The following is a 27,578-nucleotide window of genomic DNA, read 5'->3' on the forward strand; positions in this document are numbered from 1 at the left end:
TAAGTAGTATAGTATGTTCAACACTGCCATACGCCTTGGCTACTTCAAGAGTCACCAAAGCTGAAAGTTTCCTTCTGCGTAGCGAAAGCCGAATTCTGCTTACTAGATCCACATGCGCGGACCATATACAGCATCCGCTACGAAAGCCAATCTGGGCTGAGCTGACACCGCTGATGTTATGAATATGTTTTGTGAGGCGACTGTGTACAATTCTTTCTCTTAATTTGACTAAATTTGAGGTTAGCCTAATTGGCCGAATATTATCTAACACCTATCCTTTTCCTGCATCTTTCATTAAAAAAATAATTTTTGCTGTCTTCCAAATGCTTGGAATTCATGCATTTTCCAACGAAGCATATACGATATCTAAGAGGTCGGTTGTAAAATACTGAGCTAAAATTTTAATCATACCAGCAGTGACACCATCTTGTTCAGAAGCTGCAGGATGCAACATTGCCAGGATTGAGAGGAGCTCTAATGCGTACACCTCGGTATAATCCGAAGAGGGTGAGATTTGCACAAAGGGACGTTTCTCTGCGTCTAGAAACGTAACGCCAATCCCTGAGCAATACGCTCCAGGGTTTCTTGAGACTTTTGTGTTGATAACACTATGGTATGCTTGTTACGTTCCATGAATCTATAAAGAGCCTTCCGATTGGGAGGATTTGAAAGGTATGTGTTTAAATTTTGGTTATACTCCTCCTTGTCTTTTGAAATTGTTCTTTTGAAAGATGCAGAGAAAAATTTGTAATTTAACCAATTAGCAGGACTATGGTTGCAGGATAGCCTCTTGAAGGCCGCTTTTCGGCGAACATAGGCCTTCTCACATACTTCTGTCAACCAAATAGGCGGCTTTTTATTAGAGGCTGCTGCGGGCACAGTGAATATTGAGTGGTATACTGCATTTTTCAAAAATGAAACCGTCTGCTGCGTTTTGTCATCCCGGCTTGTACTAAATAGAAAGGCAGTTGAGGCAGACATCAGATTTTTATAAATATTGAGGTTGACAAATTTATGGATTAGACATCTAGTTTTGAGCGCAGATAACCGGACAGTGAAAGTTATAGGAAAGTGGACAGTAGATGTACCCGTATCCTGTGTCGACCAATCAGTCACCTCTAACCTACCTGCCGATAAAATTTTATCAATGGCTGAGCGAGCCACCCCTCGCATGAAGGTTTCTTCTCTGGAATCCGAGCAGCGTACAGCCCTAGCAGACAGCCACAACCAGAAATGCTGGCCGCAGGAATCACTACGACTTTCCCAGTCACTATGGCGAGAGCTAAAATCTCCTGCGGTGACTGCACGGCTTGTGCCAGCCACCATGCTGTCTAAGCAGTCTGTCCTGCGTGCACCTAAAGGCAAATAAACATTAGCAATTGTAATATCGGCACAATGCGGAAATGAAATTTTTCGCGCAAAACCTCAGTCAGGGAGAGGTATTTTCTTAGAGATAGATGCCTGATGACAGAAATATTTAGAAAGCGCGGTTGCAAATCCACCTCCCCTCCCAAGATTTCGATCTGACCTGAAAACTCAGAAGTTTCTCATTGAAAATGATTAATAAGGTAATAACCACGTTTTTTGCAAAAGCACAATATCAGGTTTATGTTTGGGAACAAGGATTTCTAGATAAGGAAGAGAAGACAATACGGAGCAGCAATTCCATTGCAACACTTTGATACCTCCCATGATTACTGACCAACTAAAGAGGCGAAAACAACCTCTTTAAGGATATCAACATGGGGCAGAAGTTTTGGTGGTCCTTTTTTAGCTTTCATCTGTGGAGAACTAGATTTAGATGGTGACGAAGAAGCACGCGCTTCTGTGCATGACACGACATTTCGAAATCTGTTGTGCAGATGTCAGTGCGACATGCACTGGTAGGAACAGCGACGTTAGCTGGGACCTTGGGTGCATCAGGAGGTGATGTTGAGCGGCTAGCACTAGCTGCACAAGCTGAAACAGATGCAGACGTTGCTGCCAGAGCGGATGTAGATGATGACACAGATTGAAAAGCAAAAAACTGAGCCATCGGATCAGGAAAAGAGTTTAGCATTCGCTCAACCACATTATTCAGTGCTTTTTCTACTTTGGTCGCAACTGTGGCAGTCAAGTTGGACTCATTGCCCAGAACAGAAGCGCGCACACGACTAGCATATTGCCGCGAATATTTGTAGTGTTTGTTCTTTTTTCATATCTGCCGCCACACCGCTTTATCGCTTTGTTTGCGACGCAAGACGCCACTAGATTTATCTCGATTGATCGCAGCCAGGCAGAGCTGATTCTACGTTGTTCAGGAATGTTCTAGTAACTTTGCACGCTTTATCTCGAAAGTTCGCTATAAGCTTTAAATTCAGCACGGCCGACAGCGGCGGGCATTCTGTTCGACGACCGCCGAGCACGCTTGTCGCTTCGCCGCCGCCGAGTGATTCAGTCCATTTTGGGTGCAAGTCAGCCCAATAAAAAGTTTTCTTTTAGAAGACCCTTTCGTCCGTCTTCATCGCCGCTTCGACTGCCGTCACCACTACGTGACATCTGGTGGAGGTGCGGGGTTGCCTTCCATGTTCCGGACGCCCATTCAAGTCGTGAAGCCAGCAATAAGCGCTTCGCACCCGAAGACGAACCAGCAGCTCAGCGAGCCAGCCGACGTCTCCAGAGAGAGGAACCTGAGTTCGGGAAACTGCCGGACTGCACCAGACAGCGAAAAGAAGCTGCTACGAACACCGCAACCTCGCCGAAGATGTTGACACCGATCATACTGCAGCAGCCGCGGGCGCCGCCAACTTTCAATGGATCCCTAGGCGAAGACCCTGAAGAATGGTTGGACCAATTTAAGCGCGTGGCGTCATTCAATAAAATAATCAAGGATTCGATAGAATCCTGTCTGGCGAGGGGAAGCATATTGGGAGCACAAGAAACTTACTCTCGCCAAAGAAAATATATTTAACACGGGTCTCGAAACGACATGTGTTAAATATTTTTTCTTTGGCGAGTATATGTATCTCGTCCTCCCGTCATTCAACATGTGAGATGATGCGGCAAAGATTGGACACGTGGTTTTCTCATTGGATGCCTCCGCACGCACGTGGTACGAAAACTGTGAGTCGTACCTTACGACATGGTAGCTATTCATGAGAGAACTATTGAAGGTATTCGCCAGTGTCGTAAGGAAAGAAAGAGCCGAACGACTCCTCGAGTCCAGGATCTAGCTTCCGAATGAGCCCGTCCGCGGTTACGTCGAGGAGATGAAGCGCCTATTTCGCCGCACCAATCCCGAGATGACCGAGGAAACGAAAGTTCAGTTTTTAATGCGCGGCGTCAAAGAAAAACTATTTGCAAGCCTCGTCCGCAAGCCGTAAAGACAGTCGAGGAATTCATGCAAGAAGCGTGCCCGATTGAGAAGATCCTCGACGTCCGAGCTCAGCACAATCGCCCTTCCTCTGCCTGTGCAATCCGATCGGACACGCCGGCCACCACCAGCGACAGCTTGCGGGAAGTTATACGCGAAATCGTCCGAGAGGAGCTACGCCGATTACTGCCATCCTCCCCACAGCCAGAAGCAGCGACTCTGATGGATGTGGTACGGGAAGAAATGCAACAGGCACTTGGCACCCCGATGGCCACAGAACCCCAGGCCATGACCTACGCCGCTGCAGTAAGGACTGCTCAGCCCCAGCGACCACACCCCCGTCCTTTCCGAGATGAGCCAGTTATTCCACAACGCCGCCTCTCAGCCCCCGCCCGCCCAGCCTATGACCGACGCTCAAGCCCCAGGAAATGCGACGCCTGGAGGACTTCTGACAACCGGCCGTTGTGCTTCCATTGCGGTGAGGCCGGCCATATTCTTCTTCACTGCCCGTACCGACGTATCGGTCTTCGAGGATTTGCCGTTAACGCCCCACGACCACGCTTCGGGCAACGTCCGCAGGAAATCGACGGGTACCTGCGTCGAGAAGAGTACACGCCGAACCGCTTTTCGCGCTCACCATCGCCGTCAACCTCGCGCTTTGCGTCGCCACGCCGCAGTTACGCAGACACGGTACGAGGAAGGTCTCCCAGCCCCCATAGGGGAAACTAAAGGCAGCAACCTCTGGAGGTGAGGTTGCTCACGAGCGAAACGCCGAAGATCCTCCACCGACCACGCCCCATGAAGACGCTGCACCCGCGACACCGCATGAAGAACCTATCCTCGCTGCACCGACGCCGCACAAAACGACAACCCCGACCACGACGCAAACTGCCTTCAAAACGTCGACGCCTCCCAGAAAAGCTTCGACCACACGCCACACCCGCGACTCGCATACGCGACGAAGCCGTGACCCGACACCGAGAGCGACATGCAATGCAAGAGCCAGGACCTCCGACTTAGAAGTGACTATCGACGGCCGGAAGGTTACCGCTCTAGTCGACACAGGAGCAGATTACCCGGTGATGAATGGAACATTCGCTGCGCATCTGAGAAAAGTCACAACGGCTTGGGACGGCCCACAAGTTCCCACCGCAAGGGAGCACCTCATTACGCCATCAGGACGATGCACAGCGCGAGTGACTGTCAAAGGTCATACCTATCCTGCGACCTTTGTTGTGCTACCGCAATGCTCCCGCGAAGTGATCTTGGGTATGGATTTCCTTAATGAGCATCAGGCGATCATCGACCTGCGATCCAAGCTGATCACGCTTTCGACGGACGAAGCCATCGCTTCGATGAACACTGTGGAAAATGACGTTGCCCTGAGTGTCCTGGAGGAAGAAGTGAGCGTCCCACCCCGATCAAGCGTTATCGTGAGCGTAGGCGCCACGAAAGCCATTAACGCTGAAGCTATCATCGACGGCAACATGCAGTTGCTCCTAGACCGAGGAATCAGCATCGCAAGAGGAATCGCACATTTGCGCATTGGCCAAGCCGAAGTACTGCTGACTAACTTCAGGGAAGAATACCGACACATTAACAGAGGAACGACGATTGCTTTCTTCGACGAAATGTCCGACGTACGAGACTCCTTCGCCCTCTCCGACCCCTCCGCAGAAGATTCGCCTGACCAAGAGAACTTGCCCATTTTCGACATCAACCCAGCCCTGCACCGGAACAGACAAGACCAGATCCAGCAATCTGCTTCAAAGCTACAGTGAGGGTTTTTCAACATCGCCGAAGGTGCATGTCACGGATATCTCCGGAGAACACTCGGACCGAAAGCACGGACTAGGCGACGGGTGTACCCACACAAACGCACATTTAATACTGCCTACGTGACACACACACTAGAACACAAAACTAACAAAACACAATACACAAAGACTAACTACACACGACCCGGGCACACTGCTATCAGCGTCTACTACTAGCGTTCGGCGTTCGTGCTCACGTTTGGTTCGGTGTGGCTGCGGCGCTTTATGGATCCAGTATCCGGCGTCGAGGCGGTGTTCGACGTACTTGGGCTGGCGTCGCTGGCGGCGTTCGACGCGCTTGGGCTGGCGTCGCTGGCTGCGTCGTACAAGCTCCCGGTCCAAGCGCCCGTGGAGGTGATGCCGGTGTTGGCGTGGGGCACCACCCAGATGGGTAGCAACAGCGCTGGAGACACCCCTGGCCGTAGCAGTTGGTAGCGTCCTCTGTTGACTCCCCGGAACGGGCTCAGGCACGGCAGGAAGTCCACGATGCGTTGCCGTAGAACGCGAGCTCACCGGAGCAGTAGCCGGCGTCGCTCTGTTCCAGCCAGTGTCCCTGACCCGCCGGAGCCTCCGCTTCTCTGCTGTTCCCCCCAGTGCCTCGCTCTCACTCGCCCTTTTATAGCCTCGGTGTAAGTCCACGTAAGCCTTGTCGTCGTCTTCTCTTCTCCACCAATCATCTCTCTCCACCTCGCCGAATGTTTCTCCACCAATCATCTCTCTCCACCTCAACGAATGCTTCTTCTTCCTATTCTTTATTCTTCGGTTAATTTGCGTCGTCTTCTTCACACCTTTTTTCTTTTAAAATTTAATTTAGGCTCCTTAATATATGTGACAATGAACATGTGATAAATATTTCTAGACCGTTTTGTTGACATTGCTTCAGTTTTTGTTTGGTGTCTGTGTTCAGCACAGGTTTAACGTGCCTGTCATGGTTTTTTCTCAGGTAGCATTGGAGGCTTTGTGGACCTCGCCAATCATACACCTGACGAGCAAAAAGGCGTTCTAGCAGACCACGGAATGGTTGTACTCTTCCAGCCATTCACTGGTAAGCGATTTTCTGCCAGTTAGTATTTTAGATTTCCTCATATCCCAACTGGTTCCTTATCGCGTAATGTTACACTTGCATTTTCCAGGAAACTGGACACAAATCCTTGGAGTATTTGCTTCAAGGGGCAATGTTAAAGTGGCCACATTGTCCAAGATTATTGTGGAGACAACCATTCTTGCCGAACAAGCTGGCTTATTTGTTGACACGGTAACTTGTGAGGGTGCCAGCTGGAATAGGAGCATGTGGCGGCTCTTCAGAATAGAAGGTAAGAGTTTTATGTCCCTTAATTGGATTTTATTTCTTCAAAAGAAACAAAGATGTGCTTGCTAACATTCATGCCTAAACATATTGCTAATTGTTGTCATATATTTTTTGTTTATTAGGTTCTTCCTGCGCCATCAGAAACAGAACGAAGCATCCCGTGGAACCTAAGAGACGGCTGTCTTTTGTGTCAGATTTTCCTCATTTAATTAAGAACACGAGGAATGGGTTTATTGCCAAATGTTTCCTTACTCCTGCCGGGCATGTATATTCCAGAATTATTGAGGCTGCATGGCAAGCAGACCGCGAGAATGTCACAATCAAAGCAATGCATTAAATTACAAATGCACACATAAAACCCAATGCTTTCGAAAAATTGAGAGTGGTCCTGGCTTTCCAGATGTTTGGTGAGGAGGTACTTAAGGGCCTCTATGTTTACCGAAAACATATAGAGGCTATATACCGCAATGTACAAGCAACTGAAGATTTCATTAAGGAATTCAATCGCCTTATCCGAATAATGACTTCAAGGACAAGTGAGAAAGGACTAAGGCCTGGTAGTACAAATGCTCAGTTCCTGCAAGATTTCCTGGAGTACCTAAACAAATGGGAAGACCATGCGAAACCAGCAGGAGGCGGATTTTTAACAGGGAACACAGCTGCTGGATTAAGAGTCACGACTAAGAGCACCATAGAGTTGCTGTCCTACTTGAGTTCTACTGTAGGGTTAAGGTATATGATGACGTCTCGTCTCAGTCAGGATAGACTTGAAAACTTGTTCGGAATAATACGACAGTCGTCGGGATGTAATAACCATCCCACTGTGTCAAAGTTACTTGTAAGTGTTAACTTGTTGTCCTTTTACAACTTGGCAAAGCCACCGAAAGGAGGAAACTGCTCAGCGGATGTGATAAGTGCTCTGCTGAGTCCTGCTGACACTCGCAAGGCTGCTTAGAAGCAGCCCCTTTCTGATGCTGTAGATGATTTACTTGAGGATGGGCGGATTGATGATGTCGAAGGCATCATAGAGGCTAGCATTGAAACTGATCACACAGGTTGCTCTGAAAAAATGAACAACAGTGCATTAATATACTATGTTGCTGGATACGTGGCAAGAAAAGAAATTGCCAAAAATGATTGTCCTGCCTGTGCAGAGTGCATGTGTGTCACGCAGAGTGAAGCTACGGAAAATTCAGACTCCTATTTTACATTGTATTTCGACAATGATGGCCTCGTGTATCCTAGCCACCAACTGCACGACGTAGTGAAACTCCTTGATGATGCCTTTACAGCGTTCTGTAGCAAAAACCAGCTGCATGAGGAAAGCTTGTTTGAATTTGCAAGCAGTCTGCAGACTATGACGCTGCCGCCAAATGGAAGCTTTGACCACGGAAAGAAAATCTTGAGAGACATTATAAAGTTCTATGTCCTGCTTAGGTTCAAGTTTTTTGTAAAAGGCCTTAACTAAGACCGCGATGCACAGAGGCAGCGTATGAAGCTTTTGAAATTAAATCACTGTCAGTAGATCTACCCATTGTGATTTTTTTCTGTATTACCAACTCTGGTCATATGTGTCTTCATTGGCAGGTTTTGTCATGCTGGAATAAATGTAGTTTCTTGCACTTGTCTTTTTTATCGCTTAAGCAGGCATGCTAAACCTAAGCGTCTACCTTCACTGTAAACAACACTCAAGAACTTTGTCTAGGTAATGAATCAAATCAACACAGAAGACAAGAAAATGTCAGTTTTGTGCTTGTATTTAAAAAGAAGCCTCCAACAGCTGGTGGGCGCGCCTATCAGCCAAAGTAATGCCTGCTGGACATGCGAAAGTGATAAAACTGCGAGTAGAGCTGTACCGATGATGTGAATGTTACTTTAAACTAGTGCGCTGAGCGCGTCCACTAAGTATAAAAAACAAACACAGGTCCCGCAAACGCGTTCCTCGCAAGGAAGGCGCAGCGCGCTCGGCCGACGGCCTGGCAAACACGCACACTCCCAGTCGGCAGCGCTCCTATGCGGCCGCCACGGATAGTCATTGCTCCCGGTGCCAGCTTGGCGCTCTCGGTCGGCACACTAGCCAGTATATTCTAGGCACTGTAGGTCAGGGTAGTTTTTTGGGCCAGTGCGATTTTGATTGTCGGCACAGTGTTCGAAGACGTAGTTTAGCCCGTTCCTGCAATGTGCCGCGGGATCACCGAGTAATCCAAGAATTCCCAGGACTTCGAAACCATCACCATCGCCACTTGGAGAGAAGTGCCGGAAACGGAGGAGGGGCTTGACCTCCCAAGAACATCAACGTCATCATCATTATATATTAGCTGCAATTATTCCTGTTTTTCTACAGAATTATTGTCTTCGGTCGCTGGTAATGAAGAGTATTTCATCAATATTCTGGAAAATTTTACTTTGGCAGTGGTATATATCGACTTCCCCGTCTCATAAACATACGCATCTATCATCGTCATCATCATCGCCATCACGTCGAGGGTCAACGGCATGTGTCGTTGCATTACCGTTGCAGTATGTCACACAAGAGAACAGGCGCGTTTACCTGCCGGACAATCGAAATGTCCTTAATGTGGACCCAGCTGTGGGCACTCTTTGTAATCCGTCATGCGCGCATGTGAAGCAATCTTCGATCCATATGGATCTTGAAATGGGGGTGGGTGGGGAGCTGGTATGACGTCACATTACATTGTCGTCCCGTGACAAGGTTTGGCGTCACATTACATCATTGTCACGTGACCTGCTATTGCGTCATACTAATATGATGTGATGACTAATACTATCTAGTCTTAGCGTTACCTAATTACATTAATAAGCTTTGGTTAGGAATGTTAATAAGTGTTTGTTAATTAGCAATAATTATTGATGTGACGTAATCATCTTCGGCACGTGATTCGGCGGCTCCTAGCGTGAGATATTGCCGTACCTTGCGGGCACTTTTTGCGGGTATGACCTTGAAACTGAGAAGAAGCCGCCCTCTTCTACATAGACATAAATACAACACGCCTCTGTTGGTGTTCTACAGCCGCAACTTGATTTCGAAGGCAGAATACACAGGTCTGAACAAAGGGTTTTGCTCGGAGGCAAAATTTTCATCTTCGCTGAGTGCTCTCGGTATGCCGGTAGAGCTAAAAAATCGAAATATGCTGATATGCGTCTGCGTAGCCGTCACATTGGAAAGCACATCGGCGACCAGATTCTGAACATTCGCTATTCTCAAGTATAAAAAGAGTATCGTGAAAATCCCCCCCACCCCCGCCCTCCCAATTTCTGGTAGATGGTGTAGAAGGTCTTTGTTTGTCAACTACCGGTTCTTGCGTGAATGGGAGAGAGGCTTCCAATACGAACAAGTATACGTGAAGAAGTTGCCGAATATTGACACTGATAAGCTTACTATTAGTTAGTGAAGCAAACTGCATGAAGTACCCTCCGACGTACTGCGGGTAACCGCGTAAGAGACACCCCTGTTCGGTCCGCAAGCCATTAACTCTTCGAGGGGTTGAAGTTGAAGTTTATTTCTCGCTCGTAGTGGTACAGCTATCACTGGGAGAGAGAGGACGCAGGGAAAAAAAACTGCTTGAATTCAGCTTGAACGGCACCCTACGCCCACATTTCCGAGGCAGCGTATTGCCTCAGTTTTTCACAAGACAGCTACAGGTGAGGCAGTCGAAACAAGAACTAAAGTATCAACATAAATTAAATGCAATATTTCAACATTTAGCATCACAATCAAAACAAAAAGCAATGTAAATACTACAAAACAAAAGCACTACATCATCCAAGTGTACAGCATAAGCAGAATTTACCCGCGTTATAATCTTGTTTACAGTTCGGAGCAAGTTCAAGCTAAACGTCTTCAAAAAGGTACAAAATGGTTTTTACGCTCTGCACTGATATCTCTTAGCGATATGTTGTTATTTTCTATAATGTTCAGGTATTTTGAAAGAATAAAAGACAATGATTGCATACCGTATTTGGTGCGACAAAGAGGCAATGACCAAGGAAAATGAGAGCGGGTATCATACACCGTTGAATAGCGACATATTTTTAGAAGCGAGAGAGTGCATTCCTTGTTAGCAATAACCGCAGTTTTGTACATTGGTAGCAATCTGAAAGGAAACAATGTGATCTATAGAATGCCAAATTTAATGTAGTATGTATGTGTGTGGGTATAATAACAGGGTGAAGTTTGGGTCACTGACCAAGTCAAAAACAAACGAAAATGACGTTTCGGGTCCCTTACGGGACCCTTGTTCACAATAAGACTGTAAAAAAAGAAGGCGGGTTTATGTAGTCTTCAGGATTGTTCCTAATCTTTTTACGTAGATATGATGAAGAAAGCCTTGATTCCTGTTCAAGTTTCTTTCGTCGTCTGGATGACTAATGATTCTAGATGCAGTATTTTCAAATTATTCCTTTCTGCGGCTACACTCTCCGCCTCGTCACAGGCTATATCGTGGCCAGTGGTATGCACGTGCTCGGCGATAGCGTTCTTTGATGCGCGATTGTTCCTTACGTCGCCTTGATGATCTTTCATTCGTAGCTGGAAGTTCCCGGTTTCGCCGATATAGACGGATGTGCAGTCATTGCAAGGAACTTCGTAAACCACACCAGGAAATTAGGCGCGTGGCAGGGGGTCTTTTACGTTCACAAGTTCGGCACGTAGCTTGCTTGTTGGCACGTGGGCGATGTGCACTCCGTGCTTCCTGAAGATTTGGGAAAGGGTTTCACTGATTCCAGGTACATAAGGAACTGCAGCACGCTTCATGATTTTAGCGGTTCCATCTCGTTGTCCCCTCGTGCGTTCCAAGTTTTTTGACATAATGTTCACAAGGTTCCTGGGGTAACCGTTTCGCTCGAGATCCCTTTTTATCACCCTAGGTTCGTTGCTGAAGCTTTCCGGATCTGCGCAGACATTTCTTGCACGCTTCAGTAGTGACGAGATAACTGATAATTACAGACCGCTTAGTGCCGCTATTGTAATAACTCGTCATCACGATGGCACCATCACCATTTTGGGTTTCCTGTCTCACAGGACTCTCAGAATTGTTTTAAATGAAAGACTTCTTAGTTGCTTTTTACTTTGTTTTTGCTTTTTGAGGTCGAGCAGCCAACCCCAACCTCAAAATTTTAGTTTGATGTGAGATTGAGTGAGGTCGCCAGTGGCTTCAGGAAAAGCGAGGTGAGGGTGCTTTAGTAGGCCTCAACCTCAACAGATGTGTTGAAGCTGAGTAAGGTCGGCAAAATTTTTCTGAGCTTGAGGTGAGGTCGAGATTTTTGATGTCAAATGCCTACCCCTGTACGTGGCATGGGCAGCTAATAAATTGGATTTTTCCGGCTGCAAGCAAACGTCTTTGCAGATTCTTGATGACCTTCCTCGGAAACCGGAAACCCGGGAAGCGAAAGTGCGAGGACGCCAAGGAAGGGCAAAAGGGGAAGAAGAGCTGACCACTTGGCCAAAAGCTTCCGTCGAGGGATACTAAAACGTCAGCCCCTCGTAATATATAGCAGCGACCAAAATGGGAGTTTTTCATTGTTTTCCCCATCTCTTTCTCTTTTCTAGAGGCTGCAAAGGAGAATCGTTCACCGCTTCTCTGGCGCTGCATGCGGGTGATTTTTTTCTCATCACGGGTAGTATTCCTTTATCACCAGGAACGTCAACCTAGCAGAAACGTCAACATAGCTCACTGGTAGGCAGAAGAACCGCATTTACTGTGGGTGTTCGCTTACGTGTCCTTCCTGGCTGCTCCCGTTCTCTGCTTCTCCTGGTGGTTCTGGCTTGTCCATCATTGGTGACCCCGTACTACGTTGGGGGGTTTTGACCAAGGCGTTGGTTAAGACGCAGTTCATATGAACCTGAGGGTGGGATTTGGTGAGAGATGTTGTTGACCTCCCTAGGTGGGGGGTTGGCAGCTTGGTTTGCCAGCTTGCCAGCTCAAAACTTGCCGCTTGAGTCCTTCCAAAAAAATGGCACTGATGCAATTCCCGCGGCTCTCGTCCCAATCGGTGAGGGTAAGATCAAAATTAAAACTCCCAAACTAATTCAACAGGAGCTAAGATCATTGACAGACCGCTATCTGGAGATATCTGAAGTGCGTCCATTTGGCCGTAGAGGCATTGTGTGCCAGTCCTCAGGCATCGCTTGTGTTGCAGACGTCCTTCAGTGCAAGATCTCCAGCTGACTGCCGGTGAAAGCATTCATTCCCGAACAGCTTGCATCTGTCAAGGGTATCGTACGTGGTGTAGATACCGCATCGTCCGCGCAAGAAATTCTAGAAGAATTTCAGGATGCAGGAGTTGGGGTCTTTTCAGTCTACTGCTGTAGTAGAGAGGTAAATGGCTCACGTGTTGCTACTGAATCTGTAATGACAAGATTTGCTGGCTTTTCTTGCCCTGCTGAAATAAAATTCGGCCGATTGTATACCGTGTGGACACTCTGGAACCCCGCCCCCTTCAATGCACAAACAGCTGGCGGTTCGGGCATAGCGGCAAAGCGTGCAGGTCGAAGACCAGCCGCCGTTTATGTGGAGAAGGTCCCTCTGCTGATACCTGCACCTCAGAGGAGCCTCATTGGTGCCTCTATAGCAACGTTCACTCAGCTGATGATGCCGACTGCGCAAAATGTAGTGAACAGCGTAGCTTGTTGGAAATTATCTAAGAGAAGCGGTGCTCAAGAGCGGATGCTTACGCTGTTCTTAACAGGAAAAAAGACTCACACGCTGGTCGTGTGCGCGCTTCTGTTCTGGACATTGAGTCCAACTTGACTCAATCAATCAATCAAAGGAAGCTTTATTTCATAATTCAAAAAAAATTGTACAAAATATTTGGACCGATAGCCTACATGGCTAGTGTCCGGTCCAATACAAATCAAGTCATTTAGGCATTTAGGCAACCACATAAATATGTAAAGTGAGAAAAAAATGAAAACAGCGAATTAACACAGCAAAAGCATCCAGTGTCCGATCGCATGCAAAAACAAGGCATTTTGGCAAACGTACAAGGAAGGTATACACCGGCATTTTAAGAAACACAGAAACACAAAAAGGAAATCACATGATTACTTGATTATGCAAGAAATATAATTTAGAAGATAGTTTAAAATTTCTGGCAAGCTTTATTTCCAATGGCAATGTATTCCAGACTTTCGTCCCAATGAACTCAATTAATCTCTCACCGTATGTGTTGTGATGGATCGGAAGATTAAAATTACCATTGGCAGCATGTCTTGTGTTGCGAACAGGCAAAGTGAATGAGCTCATCGGGAGTGGAGAGTTAGTTGTTAACATGCAGTTTACTAGAAGGGAGATTTTGTAGTCGCGTAGGGCGGAAAATTTTAGTACTCGAACTTCTTCAAACAGATTGTTACTTGGATGATGCAAGGGAGAATATGTTATAATCCTTAGTGCTCGCTTCTGTAACCGTTGCAGAGGTGTGAGTTAAGTTGAGTATGTGTGGCCCCATGATTCGCAGCAATAACTCATATGACAATGAACGAATGAGAAGTACAAGCTTCGTAATATGTTGCGAGGAAAGTATTGTCTAGCCTTAATAAGGACGTAGCAACCAAACGCAGCTTTATTACAAACGCTGTTCACTTGATTCTTCCAGTTAAGGTTATTGTCAAAGATAACACCGAGATATTTAAATGAAGGAACTGATTCGATTATACAATTGTTCAAGGAAATCCTAATATGGTTAAAATCAACGTTTCTTCTTCTTGTATGGAAGACGACATATTTAGTTTTCGCAACGTTCAATGTTAATCTATTGTTACTGAACCAGTTGGAAACAGTCATTAAATCCTGCTTCATGTCGTCTTGCATCGCAGAAACCGATTTACCTGTGAATATGAGGGCCGTGTCGTCTGCATACATGAGAACCTGCGAAAGCGAGACTGAACCTGGAAGATCATTTATATAAATGAAAAACAGTAGAGGCCCCAGGACAGATCCTTGGGGTACTCCGCATTTTATATAGCTATATGTAGATTCAAGGTTGTTAATTACCAGTTTCTGTTGTCGACCTGATAAGTAACTGGTGAAAAATTGCAGTGTGTCATCAACAATCCCATAGGCGGCTAGTTTCCTCAGTAATATTGGATGTGATACAGTGTCGAACGCCTTCTTCAGGTCTAAAAATATACCAATTGCGATTTCGTTTTTATTAAGAGCTGAATTTATCAACTGGGAAAGCGTTAGAACGGCTGTAGAGGTCGACCTGTTTGGGACGAAACCGTGCTGCTGGTGACAGATGATGTTATACTGACTAAGGAATATTTTTAGTTGAATGGCAATTAGTTTCTCAAAAAGAGTATTTAGAATGCTTAGTACAGATATTGGACGATAACTACTTGGGTTGTTTTCGTCTCCAGATTTATAAATAGGCACAACTTTCGCGACACAATAGGCACAACTGCCTCAGTTGCGACCAAAGTAGAAAAAGCACTAAATAATGTGGTTGAGCGAATGTTAAGCACTTTTGCTGAGGCGTTGCTCTGTTTGTTGCTGTTCAATCTGTGTCACCATCGACATCCGCTCTGGCAGCTACGTCTGCATCTGTTTCAGCTTGTGCAACTAGTGCTAACCACACAACGTCACCTCCTGATGCTCCCCAGATCCCAGTTAATTAATGTCTGTGTTCCTCTACCAGTGCATGTCGCAGGGACATCTGCACAACAGATGTCGAAATGTCCTTTCCTACGCAAAAGCGCCGTGATTCCTCGTCACCATCTAAATCTAGTTCTCCATAAATGAAAATTTAATAACAACCACCCAAACTTCTTTCCTATGTTAATATCCTTAAAGGGGTGGTATCTGCCTCTTCAATTGGTCAGTTATTATGGCAGGCATCGAAGTGTTGCAATGGGATTGCCGCTCCGTATTGTCGTCTCTTTCAGATCTAAAAATACGTATTCCCAAACATAAACCTGATATTGTGCTTTTACAAGAAACATGGTTATCACGTTATAAATTTTTTTCAATGAGAAATTTTCGAGTTTTCAGGTCAGATCGAAATGTTGGCTGGGGAGGTAGATTGTTAACCATGCTTTCTAAAATTTGTCATCAGGCATCTATCTCTAAGAAAATACTTCACCCAGACTGTGAGCTTTTAGCAATAAAACTTTCATTTCCGCATTGTGCCGATATTTCAAATACAAATGTCTATTTGCCGTTAGATGTACGCAGGACAGACTGTTTAGACAGCTTGGACATTGGCACAAGCAGTGCAGTCATCGCAGAATACTAACTGTCACCATAGTGACTGGGAAAGTCGTAGAGATTCCTGCGGGCAGCTTCTCAGGTCGTGGCTCTCCGCAAATGCTGTACGCTACTACAATTCCTGAGAAGTAACCTTTACGCGAGTGGTTGCTCGCTCAACCATTGACTTAACTTTATCAGCACGTAGGCTCGAGGTGAATGGTTGGTCGGCACAGGATGCGGGTACATCTAGTGACCACTTTCCTATAAGTTTCACTATCCGGTTATCTCCGCTCAAAACTAGTTGCCTAACCCATAAATTTGTCAACCACAAAATTCATAAAAATCTCATGTCCGCCTCAATTGCTTCTCTAGTTAGTACAAGCGGGATGACAGAGCGCAGCAGATGGTTTCATTTTTGGAAAATGCAATAGACCACTCAATATTCACTGTTCCCTCAGCAGCCTCTAATAAAAAGCCGTTTCCTTGGTGGACAGAAGAATTTGAGAAGGCCTATCGTCACCGAAAAGCGGCCTGAAAGAGGGTATCCTGCAACCAGAGTACAGATAATTGCTTAAATTACAAATTATTCACTGCATCGTTAAGAACAATTACAAAAGCCAAGGAGGAGTATAACCAAAATTTAAACACATATTTTTCAAATCCTCGTAATCCGAAGGCCCTGTATAGATTCATGGAACGTAAGAAGCCTTCTGCAGTCCATCTCCTCACTAGTTCAACAGTGTTATCAACACAAAAGACTAAGAAAACCTTGGAGCGTATTGCTCAGGGTTGCTTCACTTTCCAGACGCAAGGAAACGTCCCTTCGTGCCCAATTTCACCCTCTTCGGATTATACCGAGGTTGAGGCATCAGAGCTCCTCTCAGTCCTTGTAATGTTGCATCCTGCAGCTCTTGGACAAGATCGTGTCACAGTTGTATGATTAAAACTTTAGCCCAGGACTTTACAACCGACCCCTTAGATATCGTCAATGCTTCGATGGAAAATGCGCGGATTCCAAGCGTTTGGAAGACAGCGAAAATTATTTTATTGACGAAAGATCCAGGAAAAGGATGCGTCTTAGATAATATTTGGCGAAATGCGCTAACTTCAAATTTAGTCAAATTAATAGAATAGTGCCCAGTCGCCTCACAAAACATACTGATGACGTCAACGGTCCCAGCAGAGCCCAGAGTGCCTTTCATCGCGGATGCTCTATATGGTCCGCGCATGTGGATGTAGTGAGCAGAATTCGGCTATCGCTACGCAGAAGGGAAGTCTCAGCTCTGGTGCCTCTTGATGTAGCAAAGGTGTATGACAGTGTAGAACACACTATACTACTTAAGAGACTTGCTCAGTGACATCGTCCAACCTGCATTTATGCGTGGATACCTGAATTTCTGAAGGACATACTTTTACTGCACAGAGGGAACTCTACGTTTCTAATACATATTAGCAATCAAAAGTTGTGCCGCAAGGATCGGTGCTATCCCCGCTGCTTTCTAATATTTTGGTTAGTGGCATCCCCATTCGTCCTTATATAACAGTTTTCGTGTATGCAGATGACAGCTTTCTTCGCCTCGGCCAGGGATATTCATTCCGTTTACCAGATTCTGCAGGTATACTTGGATCCTCTCGGAGTATGGTTGCGCGGTATTAATTTAACCCTGAATGTTGACAAATGCGGCGTTTTGGTATTTCTCCACACACGTCTTTGCACATTTCATTAGTCCATCACTCTAACCAGATTCAACAAGTGGAATCCGTTAAATATCTAGGTGTTAGTTATCAATCAGCATTAAATTGGAGCCTTCATATAAAGAGCAATGAGTCTAAAGGAGAACGCGTGCTAGGCCGGATCACAACAATCACCAATAAAATGCTCGGGATCCGCCTCTACACATTATTGTTACTATACCAAGCCTTTGTAAGACCTATACTTGAATTTGGTTGCATTCTGTTCTCTGGTAGCGCAAACTTCAAGATTCAACCATTAATCTCACTGCAAAGGCGCGCCCTACGGCTGTGCCTTGGTCTCCCAAAATCAGTTCAAACGCCCTGCTTTATCTGGAAGCCCGTATCCCTGATCTAATTTTCCGCTTTGAAATGCTCCTGGTGCGAACTTTCCTCAGGTCGATGGACCCAGTGACTGATGCCAGTACTCCTAATTTTGTGTCTCAGCCGGCCTTATTATTTTGTCATCATTGGTCACGGTATGCAATGCCATAAATTATGTTAACGCAGAATCTTTTAACACCGAATGGTGTTGATCTCAGTTCTTTGCAGTGGGTTGTTGACACGCCGCCAGCAGTGGAATTCCATTTTGACCACATCTCCCTATCTCATGCGGAACACATGTCGGCAAACATTTTAAGCGGCCTTCTCTCTGATCACATAGAGCAATACCCCTATCATACGGTGCTTTCTACCGATGCCTCCGTCAGCTGCGAAAAAGCCGCAGTTGGAATCTTTTCGCAAGATTTGGCCTGGAGCTTTTCTGTCCGCAACCCTTATTATATTCCTATATTCTCTGCAGAATATTTGGCACCTGGATTCGCCCTTCACAAAATTCCATTTAATATGTCTCACGTTATTATTCTCGCCGATTGTTTTTTTCAGTTTGTCTCCCTTTAAACATCACAAAAAGATTCTCTGAGCCGTTTCCTGCGATTTTTTGTCCCATGCACTTTGAAGGAGGTCCGTTTTGTCTGGGTCCCTAGCCATGCAGGTGTCATTCAAATGAGGTGGCTGATTACTTAGCAAGATCGGCTCTTGAGGAGTCAGTGACACATCCTATCCCGAATTTCAGCCTCTTGGTGATTTTCAGGTTTCAGCGCCTCCGACACATATCAACCAGGTTAAGTGATCCCTTTCTAAATACCACTAATTATCAGCTCTTAGAAAATAATTGGAACTTTCGTTCGTGTAAAATCAGGTTGTGTGAGGTATCAATGACGCGGTTGCGGTGCAGGATTCCCAGTGTGAATTTGCATCTATGCAGGTGTGGGTTGACACCGACAACCTATGTGACGCATGAGGGGAAGTTAAATCTGTAGACCATTTTCTCCTCTACTTTCCACAGTTCACCCTTAAGAGGAAGATTCTCCTGGAGGTTACTCTCTCCAGGTTAGGGCTCCCGTTATCTCTGCCAGTGTTATTATCGTTCGGTGCAAGCACCGAGGGATTTGAATTGTGTTCAGTTTGTGAGATTCTCCACGATTACATAATTGCAACTGGTAGGTTGATTCGCTAATTCGCTTAAAATTTCTCGAGCACTTTTTTTTCACCAAAATGCTGTATTATATTTTACCTTAGATATTCTGTCGTTTTTATTGATACTTCTTTGAAAATTCCCGCTTGGTGCTAAAATTTTTTCGTAATCTCCTATGGAAATTTCCTTGTATACGCCACTACACCTTGGCCAATCCGCCATGTGTGTATGTGCCATTCCTTAAGAGGACGAAGAAGAAGAAGAAGAAAACGAGGCAACTTCCTCCTTGTTTCTTCACCTTCGCACTTAGCCTGGCGCCATCGTTGCAGCCCCGGGTCGCAAGATGCCTTTTGCGGGATTCTTCATCGGGCGCACTGAAAATGAGGCCGCTAACATCGAGGCCGTCGTGTCGACTGAGAGCGCCGCCGCAGGCATCTCGTTCAACTTCAATCGCAAGATCGGAACCGTAAGATTCAGATGGCCGTGCAACCAGTTCGCGCACCGCTGGGATCGGGGCTTACCGAAAGACCTTAACGTATCTGGTGCCGCCTTAGTGAAGGGCTGCGTGAGTTTTGCACCATGAAGCCGCTTAACGGCGCGTAGCCCACGCAGCCTTTTAACCGGGAAGCGCCTCTTCTGCCCGTCTGAATAGGTGAACGGTATACGAGGTGCCTGCCCCTATTATACGCCGGGCTGTTATCGTTCGTTCCGTCTGCTGCAAATGCTCAAGGAACACGGACGCCGCGATAAATGTGCGCAGCTTTTCTTCATTTGCAGAAGCGCCGGAAGAAAATGCAGAAAGACATCCGCACCGTGCTGCGAATGAGAGCGAATGTTGTGCCTGACATTTTATGTTGATATTTAGCAGACAAGGATGCAGAACTGGGGGGCTCGTTGCGACGCGCATGTGAAGAAAGCCAACAGTCACTGAAACCGAGGGTAGTATAGGGGAGAGTTTTTTTTTAATTTTGTGTTTGTTAATCAATGAAAAGTGCGGTAACATTTGTTTTTATCTGAAAGTAAATTGATTACAAAGCCGAACGAAAAACAGCCAGGTGCCGCTGATGGGATCCGAACCCTCGACCTCCGCATGTCGAGTGCGGTGCTCTACCAACTTGACCAACGGCCACAAATTTCTACAAAATACTTTCTGCGGGTTCAGCGGCTGTTGGCTTTTTCGATGCTTACAATTTTGACAGATCCTTTCCTTTTTAGGATGCTTTTGTCGTCGTTCTCGCGCCTCTGCCTCACCGCTCGACTCTTTTGCTCGGAGCGTCGCTCTCGTATTTTCCGGTACTCGGACAACGTGCAACATTGCGTAGCCTGGGCATGAATAACATGTTGAGCACTCCACTTTCTGGGCTCCTTCCGTATAGGGTGCCTCGACGCCCTTGCGCGCGGCACGCATGCATCGAGGAACGCGCCGCGGCGTTACGCCGTCCGTTCAGGCGGCAAGAGAGCGTGCGCTGGTGAGACGGAGGCAGCGAGAGCTCTTCTTCTCTTCCCTCTCACAACTTCATGCGCGACGAAGGCGCTATCGCGTCACGTAACGGGGCATTTGTTTGTCCAGCGAGTAGCTTCAGCGACGCAAGCGGCAACAGGTGCCGATAAGAACATTAAACATGCGCGCGGCCTTTAGGCATGTTCAACTGACACGTCTTAAGTATTCACGTCGGTGAATACTACACGCGTATCGCCAGACTCCTTGATGTTTACAATTTTGAAATTTCCTATATGGTTCATGTATCAAAAAACGGCAATCTGAGAGGTCAACAACTTGTGAGCTTAAGGATTGTTGCCACGCCCATGGGCACTAACATAAACATTGTCCGAATTGCAAGAACCGAGTCTTGCTACATGCACAGTCGCCTGCCAACAATATCAGTGAAGGAGATACAATATCAAAAGTGCATAGACATAATGGATGGGCCACAGCTCTTTCTGGCCGCTTCCAGATGGCACCGCCCTTCCAAAGCCATAAGAGAAAAAGAAAGCCGAGCATGGTGCCAACAGGCACCGCCCCGTTTCATAGGGGCGCTTCTGACTTCCATCCATCCATCCATCCTTCGATCCGCGCTAAGTATCCCTTTCATGGTGCAAGTCCCTAGTCGCATTTTGAAGCGGTGTTTAAGAACCGGTGCGATCTAAGAGCTCTGGATTTTGGCCGCATCCTCCCGCGTGCATCGCTGAAGCTACGCGCTGGACAACATGGCGGCAATGAAGTCACGAGAGAACACCTATTAGCCACTCATTACCACAATTCGAGGCAGTGCTAAGCCAGTGTGGGTAACCCTAGTGGCCTATAGATTTTCAGCGGTAGCCACTCGGTCATTCTCTATCTTTTATGCGTCACGGATGATGTCAGCGCGCTGTTTGTTAATGCTCAAAGTCATGCGCTATGCGCCACGTGGCGACAGCCAAGAGAACTGGAAGCGCCTGTCCCGAATGCCTTGTAATGATTCGAGGCAGCAAAAGGCAGTAAAGGAGAGGAAGCGAGAGGGTGCCTTCCCCTTCATCTTACTCGAAACTTATGCGTAGGTTCCTATTAATTTCAGTCGACAGACGACGCTTTTTTCTGGAATGCCGCTCTAACAGCGACCGCTGTCACACGCTAGACAACTTCAGCGGCAGCAGCAGTAACAGCTGCTTTCGACACACTTGCATTTCTCATGTATTTTGGCTGAATGTTGGATTGGCTATATTCGCCTAGGAAGCCGCCGAGGCCGCTGGATAGGCAACGCCACCTCCCAGTGCCAGTACACAGCTTCACTGAGCTGCGAATCTCCCGTGACTGCTGCTGTAACGGCGTAGGGATGGCATTTCTACTTGCACAAAGAGCGGGAAAAAGACGTGCGGTCTTTTAAAACGCTTGTATCATGGAACAACATCCTCCTAGCAGTGAGCATTAGCCCGGACACTCACTCAAATGAACTGTCGTCAACGTTATTTGAGCTAGTTTTATCGTATTTACTCTCCGATTCTTTTAATGTAGGCGTTGGAATAGGGAATTCTGCGTGAACAAATGCTCCATCTCGGGGTGAATTGTGGTTAGAACTGTTTGTTTCACCGCTAGCACTAACGGATAGCGAAAGGCTTCACTGCGCAAAGAGGCACGACGGCTATTTGGTGATGGACACAGGTCAGTGTCGCAGCCTCGAAACGTCTTGCACTAAGCTTGGCACGCGTTCTTGCCTCATCAGTTCCCTCAAATCGGGCACTGGTAGATGCCCACCATTTGCACAGTTTGAGGGGCCGCTGTGTTGAGTCGTCTTCGATGTTGTTTACTCAAGTATCTGTGTGCGCAGGTGATCTACATCGTGGTAGCAGTCCTGATCTTGAAAAGCCTCGACCTGCGCTTCAATGTGCTTTCTACTGCCGTCTTCATGCAAATGTCTACGCGCATTGTCGTCATCCTCGCTCTGGGGCTGTAAAGGGTCGAGCTTCTCCTGGGCATCCCCAACTGGTACATGTAGATGTTAAGAGAGTTCATTCGTCCGCAAGAAATAATTGACACCACGGCCAAGACGGATGGATCGCGAGAAGGCGACTTGGACAACCAGAACGATCACATTGATCTGGGCGATCTTTACAACATCAACGATCTGGACGACCTGGGCAGTCAAGATGACCAGAATGACTCGGGTGACCTCGGCGGCCTGGAGCACCTAGACTACCAGGACGACCAGGGCGACGAGGACGATGAGAGCAATCAGTACGACCAACGCTACCTGGCTGACGTGGATGACCAGGACGACATTGATGATTTGTGTCAACTTACGCCGTTACCAAGGCTTCCTGCCACCCGTCGAAGAGTCAGACGACGACGGGTTTTTTGAATAGCAGAACGTCGAGCTGCACTTTTAGCCGCTTGCCGCCAGGTTAGCGGGATCTGCACTGGTGAAGAGTCGGCTGCTCCGTTCAGTCTCGCTCACATCCGCTCCTGCCGTGGACAATGGTGACAGAGGGAGCAACACTGGCAACAGTACGCCATAAGACTCTCATGTGAGCATGAATTGAGTCGATCTATGTCATTCGGGAGGACGGTACAAATACACACACGATATTTTCTGGCAATATGCCCAGTTCATTTTTGATAATTTCCCCAAAGCTGTTCGTACGGCCTGGATGGCTAAGTGGTTATGGTGTACGGCTATAGAGCAGGAGTATGGAAGTTTTGTCTTTACAGCCGCGTGTCGACTAGGACGTAATACGCAAACACTTGTGTACAGGTAGTCCCAGAGGGGGGCAACCTCTTGAGGTCGACCTCGACCTCTAAATGACCTCTACTTCACGTCGTGCGGTGAGGTTGAGGTGAGGTCGGCGATGGCTCGCAATTTTGTGAAGTCTGCAAATCAGATCTCAACCTCACGCGTCAATTTGAGGTTGACTAAGGTCGTCATTCAATGAGGTCGAAATTTTGAGATAGAGTTTTTGTAGTTGCCACGTCTTACTCCGACGAGTGCCGTTTCCGAAGCGGAGTTGCAGCGCATCACCGCAGTGTTCATGCAATGACGCTTGGTGTTTGGTTTCCCCTGTCCAGACAACCGGATGCCGCAGTCCGCTCTTAGCTTTCGGTGCTGCGCCGTAATGTTCGTCCAGCCCGAGCCTACAGGAGGACGCACCCCTATTGTCTTCCTAGAAGGAGTGCTGCTGTCACGGCACGCCACTCTCCCTCCCGCTTGCCCCGCTGGCGTAGCACACGCAGCTGCCTGCCGGTCGGCTCAAACTCCCGGGAGCGCGCAAAGAAGATAACTCACGTTGACCCGCGGTAGCTTCGTCCGACGCCGGCGCCGGCGCTCGGCTGCTGCCCCGAAAGACGCGAGTTCGACCCGAGCCGCGGCTTTCGAATTTCGATGGAGGCGAAATTCTAGAGGCTCGTGTACTGTTCGATGTCAGTGCATGTTGAAGAACCTCAGTTTGTCGAAATTTTCTTAGCCCTTCACCAGGGCTTCCCTCATAGCCTGAGTCGCTTTGGGACGTTAGACCCCCATAAACCATAAGCCAAGCAGCAAGCCACTCTCCCTCCTCCTTGCCCCGCTGGCGTAGCACCCGTAGCTGCCTGCCAGACGGCTCAAATTCCCGGGAGCGCGCGGAGCACGTCACTCACGTTGACCCGCGGTAGCTTTGTTTGATGCCGCAAACAAATAAGTTCAGTCCAGCAAGCACGCAATAAATTCGCAGCGCAGTTGGCCCTAAGCAAGACTGCTTCGTGTTCATGCTCGTTGCCGGCGCTAACGCCCTTTCTCTTGCCTTGCATTCGAATAAAGGAGATCCTGCTTTACATTACAAGCTGACTTAACAGAAACTGCAGTAGTCAGCACAGGCGATAGTATATTGTCACGTAGTGGTGACGGCAGTCGAAGAAGCGATGAAGACGGACAAAAGGATCTTCTAAAAGAAAACTGATTATTGGGCTGACTTGCACCCAAAATGCACTGAATCACTCGGCGGCGGCGAAACGACAAGCGTGTTCTGCGGTCGTCGAAAAGAATGCCCGCCGCTGCCGGCCGTGCTCAATTTAAAGCTGATTGGGAACTTTCGAGGTAAAGCGTGCAGTTACTAGAACATTCCGGAACCACGTAGAATCAGCTCTGCCTGGCTGCGATAAACCGAGATAAATCTAGTCGCGTCTTGCGTCGCACAGAAAGCGATAAGGCGGTGTGGAGGCAGATTTGAAAAACGAAAAAACTGCAAATATTCGCGGCATTACTCCCCTCTCAAAGAAGCATCGACCCGATGCATTAAAAGAAATAATGCTACTAGTAAGAGAAAAAAACCAATCTTGCGAAAATAGAGCATGGAAATGCAGCGGCCTTCAGCGCGCATAATACGGCTTCAGACGGACTACATGGACAACTTCTGGTCGTACGCGGCGTCGCTGGGATGCAGTCATTGCGTCAAGGATGACTTCATAATCCAGTTAACCTAGCCGACGAAGAACCTTGTACGGGCCGAAATAGCGGCGCAAAAGCTTTTCACTCAATCCACGGCGGCGAATGGGCGTCCACACTCAGACTTGGTCTCCTGGCTTGTATTCCGCATTGCGTCTTCGTAGGTTGTAGCGTCTGGCGTCGGACCGCTGGTGATCTTTGATCCGTAATCGGGCAAGCCTTCGAGCTTCTTCTGCGCGTTGAAAGTAGGCGGCAACGTCGACGTTCCCTTCATCTGTAACGTTGAACAGCATGGCGTCTAGCGTGGTAGTGGCCTCCCTGCCATGGACGAGTCTCAAAGGCGTCATCTGGGTAGTCTCCTGCACTGCGGTGTTGTCGGCGAAGACGACGTAAGGCAGGATGACATCCCAGGTTTTGTGTTCGGCATCGACATACATGGCGAGCATATCGGCGATGGTTTTGTTCAGGCGCTCGGTCAGTCCGTTGGTCTGCGGATGGCATGCAGTTGTCTTCCGGTGGCTGGTTTGGCTGTAGCGCAGGATGGCTTGCGTTAGTTCCGCCGTGAATGCTGTTCCTCTGTCCGTGATGAGCACATCGGGGGAGCCGTGTCGAAGAAGAATGCACTCCACGAAAATTTGGCGACTTCTGCTGCTGTTCCGTTCGGTAGGGCTTTCGCCTCGGCGTAGCGGGTCAGGTAGTCGGTCGCTATGATGATCCTTTTATTTCCAGATGTTGACGTTGGAAAAGGGCCAAGCAAGTTCATGCCGATCTGCTGAAAGGGCCTTGAGGGAGGTTCAATGGGGTTCAGAAATCCTGCTGGTCGTGTGGGGGGGTCTTTCGTCGCTGACAATCTGGGCAGGTTTTCACATAGTTTGCGACATCGGCAGACAGTCGGGGCCAGTTATACTTGTCTTGAATGCGGCGGAGGGTGCGAGTAAATCCGAGATGTCCAGCTGTCGGCTCGTTGTGTGAAGCCTGTAGAACTTCTTCGCGGAGACAAGCAGGTAAAACAAGGAGGTAGGCTGTTTTGCTCGCTGTAAAGTTCTTCACAAGGACCTCATTCTGCACACAGAAGGAAGACAGTCCTCGCTTGAATGAAGCGGAGGGTGAAGAAACCTTGCCTTCCAGGTACTCGATGAGGCCTTTTAGGTCGGGGTCTGAGTGTTGCTGCTGAGCAAAAGAGCTGGGGCTGATGGCTCCCAGGGAGGCGTCCTCATCGTCGTCCGGCGGCGGTGTATCTACAGGGGCTCGTGAGAGGCAATGGGCGTCAGAGTGCTTGCGTCCGGACTTGTAAACGACGTTGACGTCAAACTCCTGGAGACGTAGACTCCATCGAGCGAGTCGGCCAGAGGGGTCCTTCAAATTTTCAACCCAGAAGAGCGCGTGGTGGTCGCTGACCAGCTCGAACGGCCGTCCGTAGAGGTAGGGGCGGAATTTCGACGTAACCCAGATGATGGCAAGGCACTCCTTCTCAGTTGTCGAATAGTTAGCCTTGGCTTTGGAAAAGGAACGGCTAGCGTATGCGATGACTTTCTCCAGCTTGTCACTTTTTTGAACGAGGACGGCGCCTAGCCCCACGCTGCTTGCGTCGGTATGAACTTCAGTATCGGCGTTTTCATCAAAATGTGCAAGGATCGGTGGGGACTGTAAACGACACTGAAGTTCCTTGAAGGCTTCTGCTTGCGGCGCTTCCCATTTAAACGGCACGTCTGCCTTCGTCAGTTGGGTCAGCGGCTCGGCGATGCGCGAAACGTTTTTCACAAATCCTCGGTAATATGCGCACAGTCCGAGAAATCTGCGCACTGCGCTCTTATCGGCCGGTGGTGCAAAACTCAATAGCCGCTGTTTTCTGCGGATCTGGACGTACTCCCTCATTGCTAACGATGTGGCCTAGAAACAGCAGCTCTTCGTAGGCAAAGTGGCATTTCTCTCCTTTTAAGGTTAGGCCAGACGACTTGATTGCGTCCAGTACTGTTTGAAGTCTTTTGAGGTGCTCTTCAAAGTTCGAGGCGAAGACAACGACGTCATCTAAATGTACCACACAAATTTGCCACTTCAGGCCTGCCAGCACTGTATCCATTACTCGCTGAAACGTCGCTGGTGCGGAACAGAGACCAAATGGCATCACCTTGAACTCAAACAGCCCATCCGGAGTTATGAATGCTGTCTTCTCGCGATCTCTTTCTTCTACCTCAATTTGCCAGTAGCCGCTCTTGAGGTCCATCGATGAGAAATATTTGGCGTTGCAGAGGCGGTCCAGTGTGTCGTCGATGCGGGGGAGGGGGTAGACGTCCTTCTTTTTTATGTTGTTCAAGCGGCGGTAATCCACGCAGAATCGAAGTGCGCCGTCTTTCTTTCTCACTAGAACAACCGGTGCCGCCCATGGGCTGTTTGAAGGCTGGATGACGTCGTCGCGAAGCATTTCTTCGACTTGGTCCCGGATGGCTTGTCGTTCTCGCGGTGACACACGGTAGGGGCTTTGACGGAGAGGTCGGACGTGTTGATCCGTTATAATGCGATGCTTGGCAATTGGCGTCTGTCGCACCTTCGGCGATGTCGAAAAACACTCACTGTAGCTTTGAAGCAGATTGCGGATCTGGTCTTGTCTGTTTCGGTGCAGGGATGGGTTGATGTCGAAAGTGGGCAAGTACTCTTTGTCAGGCGAATCTTCTGCGAAGGGGTCGGAGAGGGCGAAGGAGTCTCGTACGTCGGATATTTCGTCGAAGAAAGCAATCGTCGTTCCTCTGTTAATGTGTCGGTATTCTTCGCTGAAGTTAGTCAGCAGTACTTCGGCC

At 47.9% G+C, this 27,578-nt stretch overlaps 1 protein-coding gene and 1 pseudogene across 2 annotated transcripts in view; one reads left to right on the top strand and one right to left on the bottom strand.

Moving 5' to 3' along the window:
- LOC144133762 (uncharacterized) overlaps positions 1-27,578 on the bottom strand; it is a 162,495-nt pseudogene that overhangs the window by 89,629 nt on the left and 45,288 nt on the right. Inside the window, exon 4 of the transcript XR_013315102.1 lies at positions 9,508-9,515. The product of XR_013315102.1 is annotated as an uncharacterized LOC144133762 (transcript). The remainder of the gene's footprint in view (positions 1-9,507; positions 9,516-27,578) is intronic.
- On the top strand, positions 19,282-22,939 carry LOC144134614 (uncharacterized). The gene is made up of 2 exons (XM_077667493.1): positions 19,282-19,358; positions 22,198-22,939. Exon 2 carries the CDS (start codon positions 22,366-22,368, stop codon positions 22,726-22,728), a length of 363 nt encoding a protein of 120 aa, XP_077523619.1. The 5' UTR covers positions 19,282-19,358; positions 22,198-22,365; the 3' UTR covers positions 22,729-22,939.

The sequence above is a fragment of the Amblyomma americanum genome, chromosome 5 (assembly GCF_052857255.1).
Source record: "Amblyomma americanum isolate KBUSLIRL-KWMA chromosome 5, ASM5285725v1, whole genome shotgun sequence".
Taxonomy (NCBI): Eukaryota; Metazoa; Arthropoda; class Arachnida; order Ixodida; family Ixodidae; genus Amblyomma; species Amblyomma americanum.

Excerpts from the sequence above, each read along its gene's own strand:
- LOC144134614 (XM_077667493.1), top strand. The coding sequence starts at position 22,366 with ATGTTAAGAGAGTTCATTCGTCCGCAAGAAATAATTGACACCACGGCC.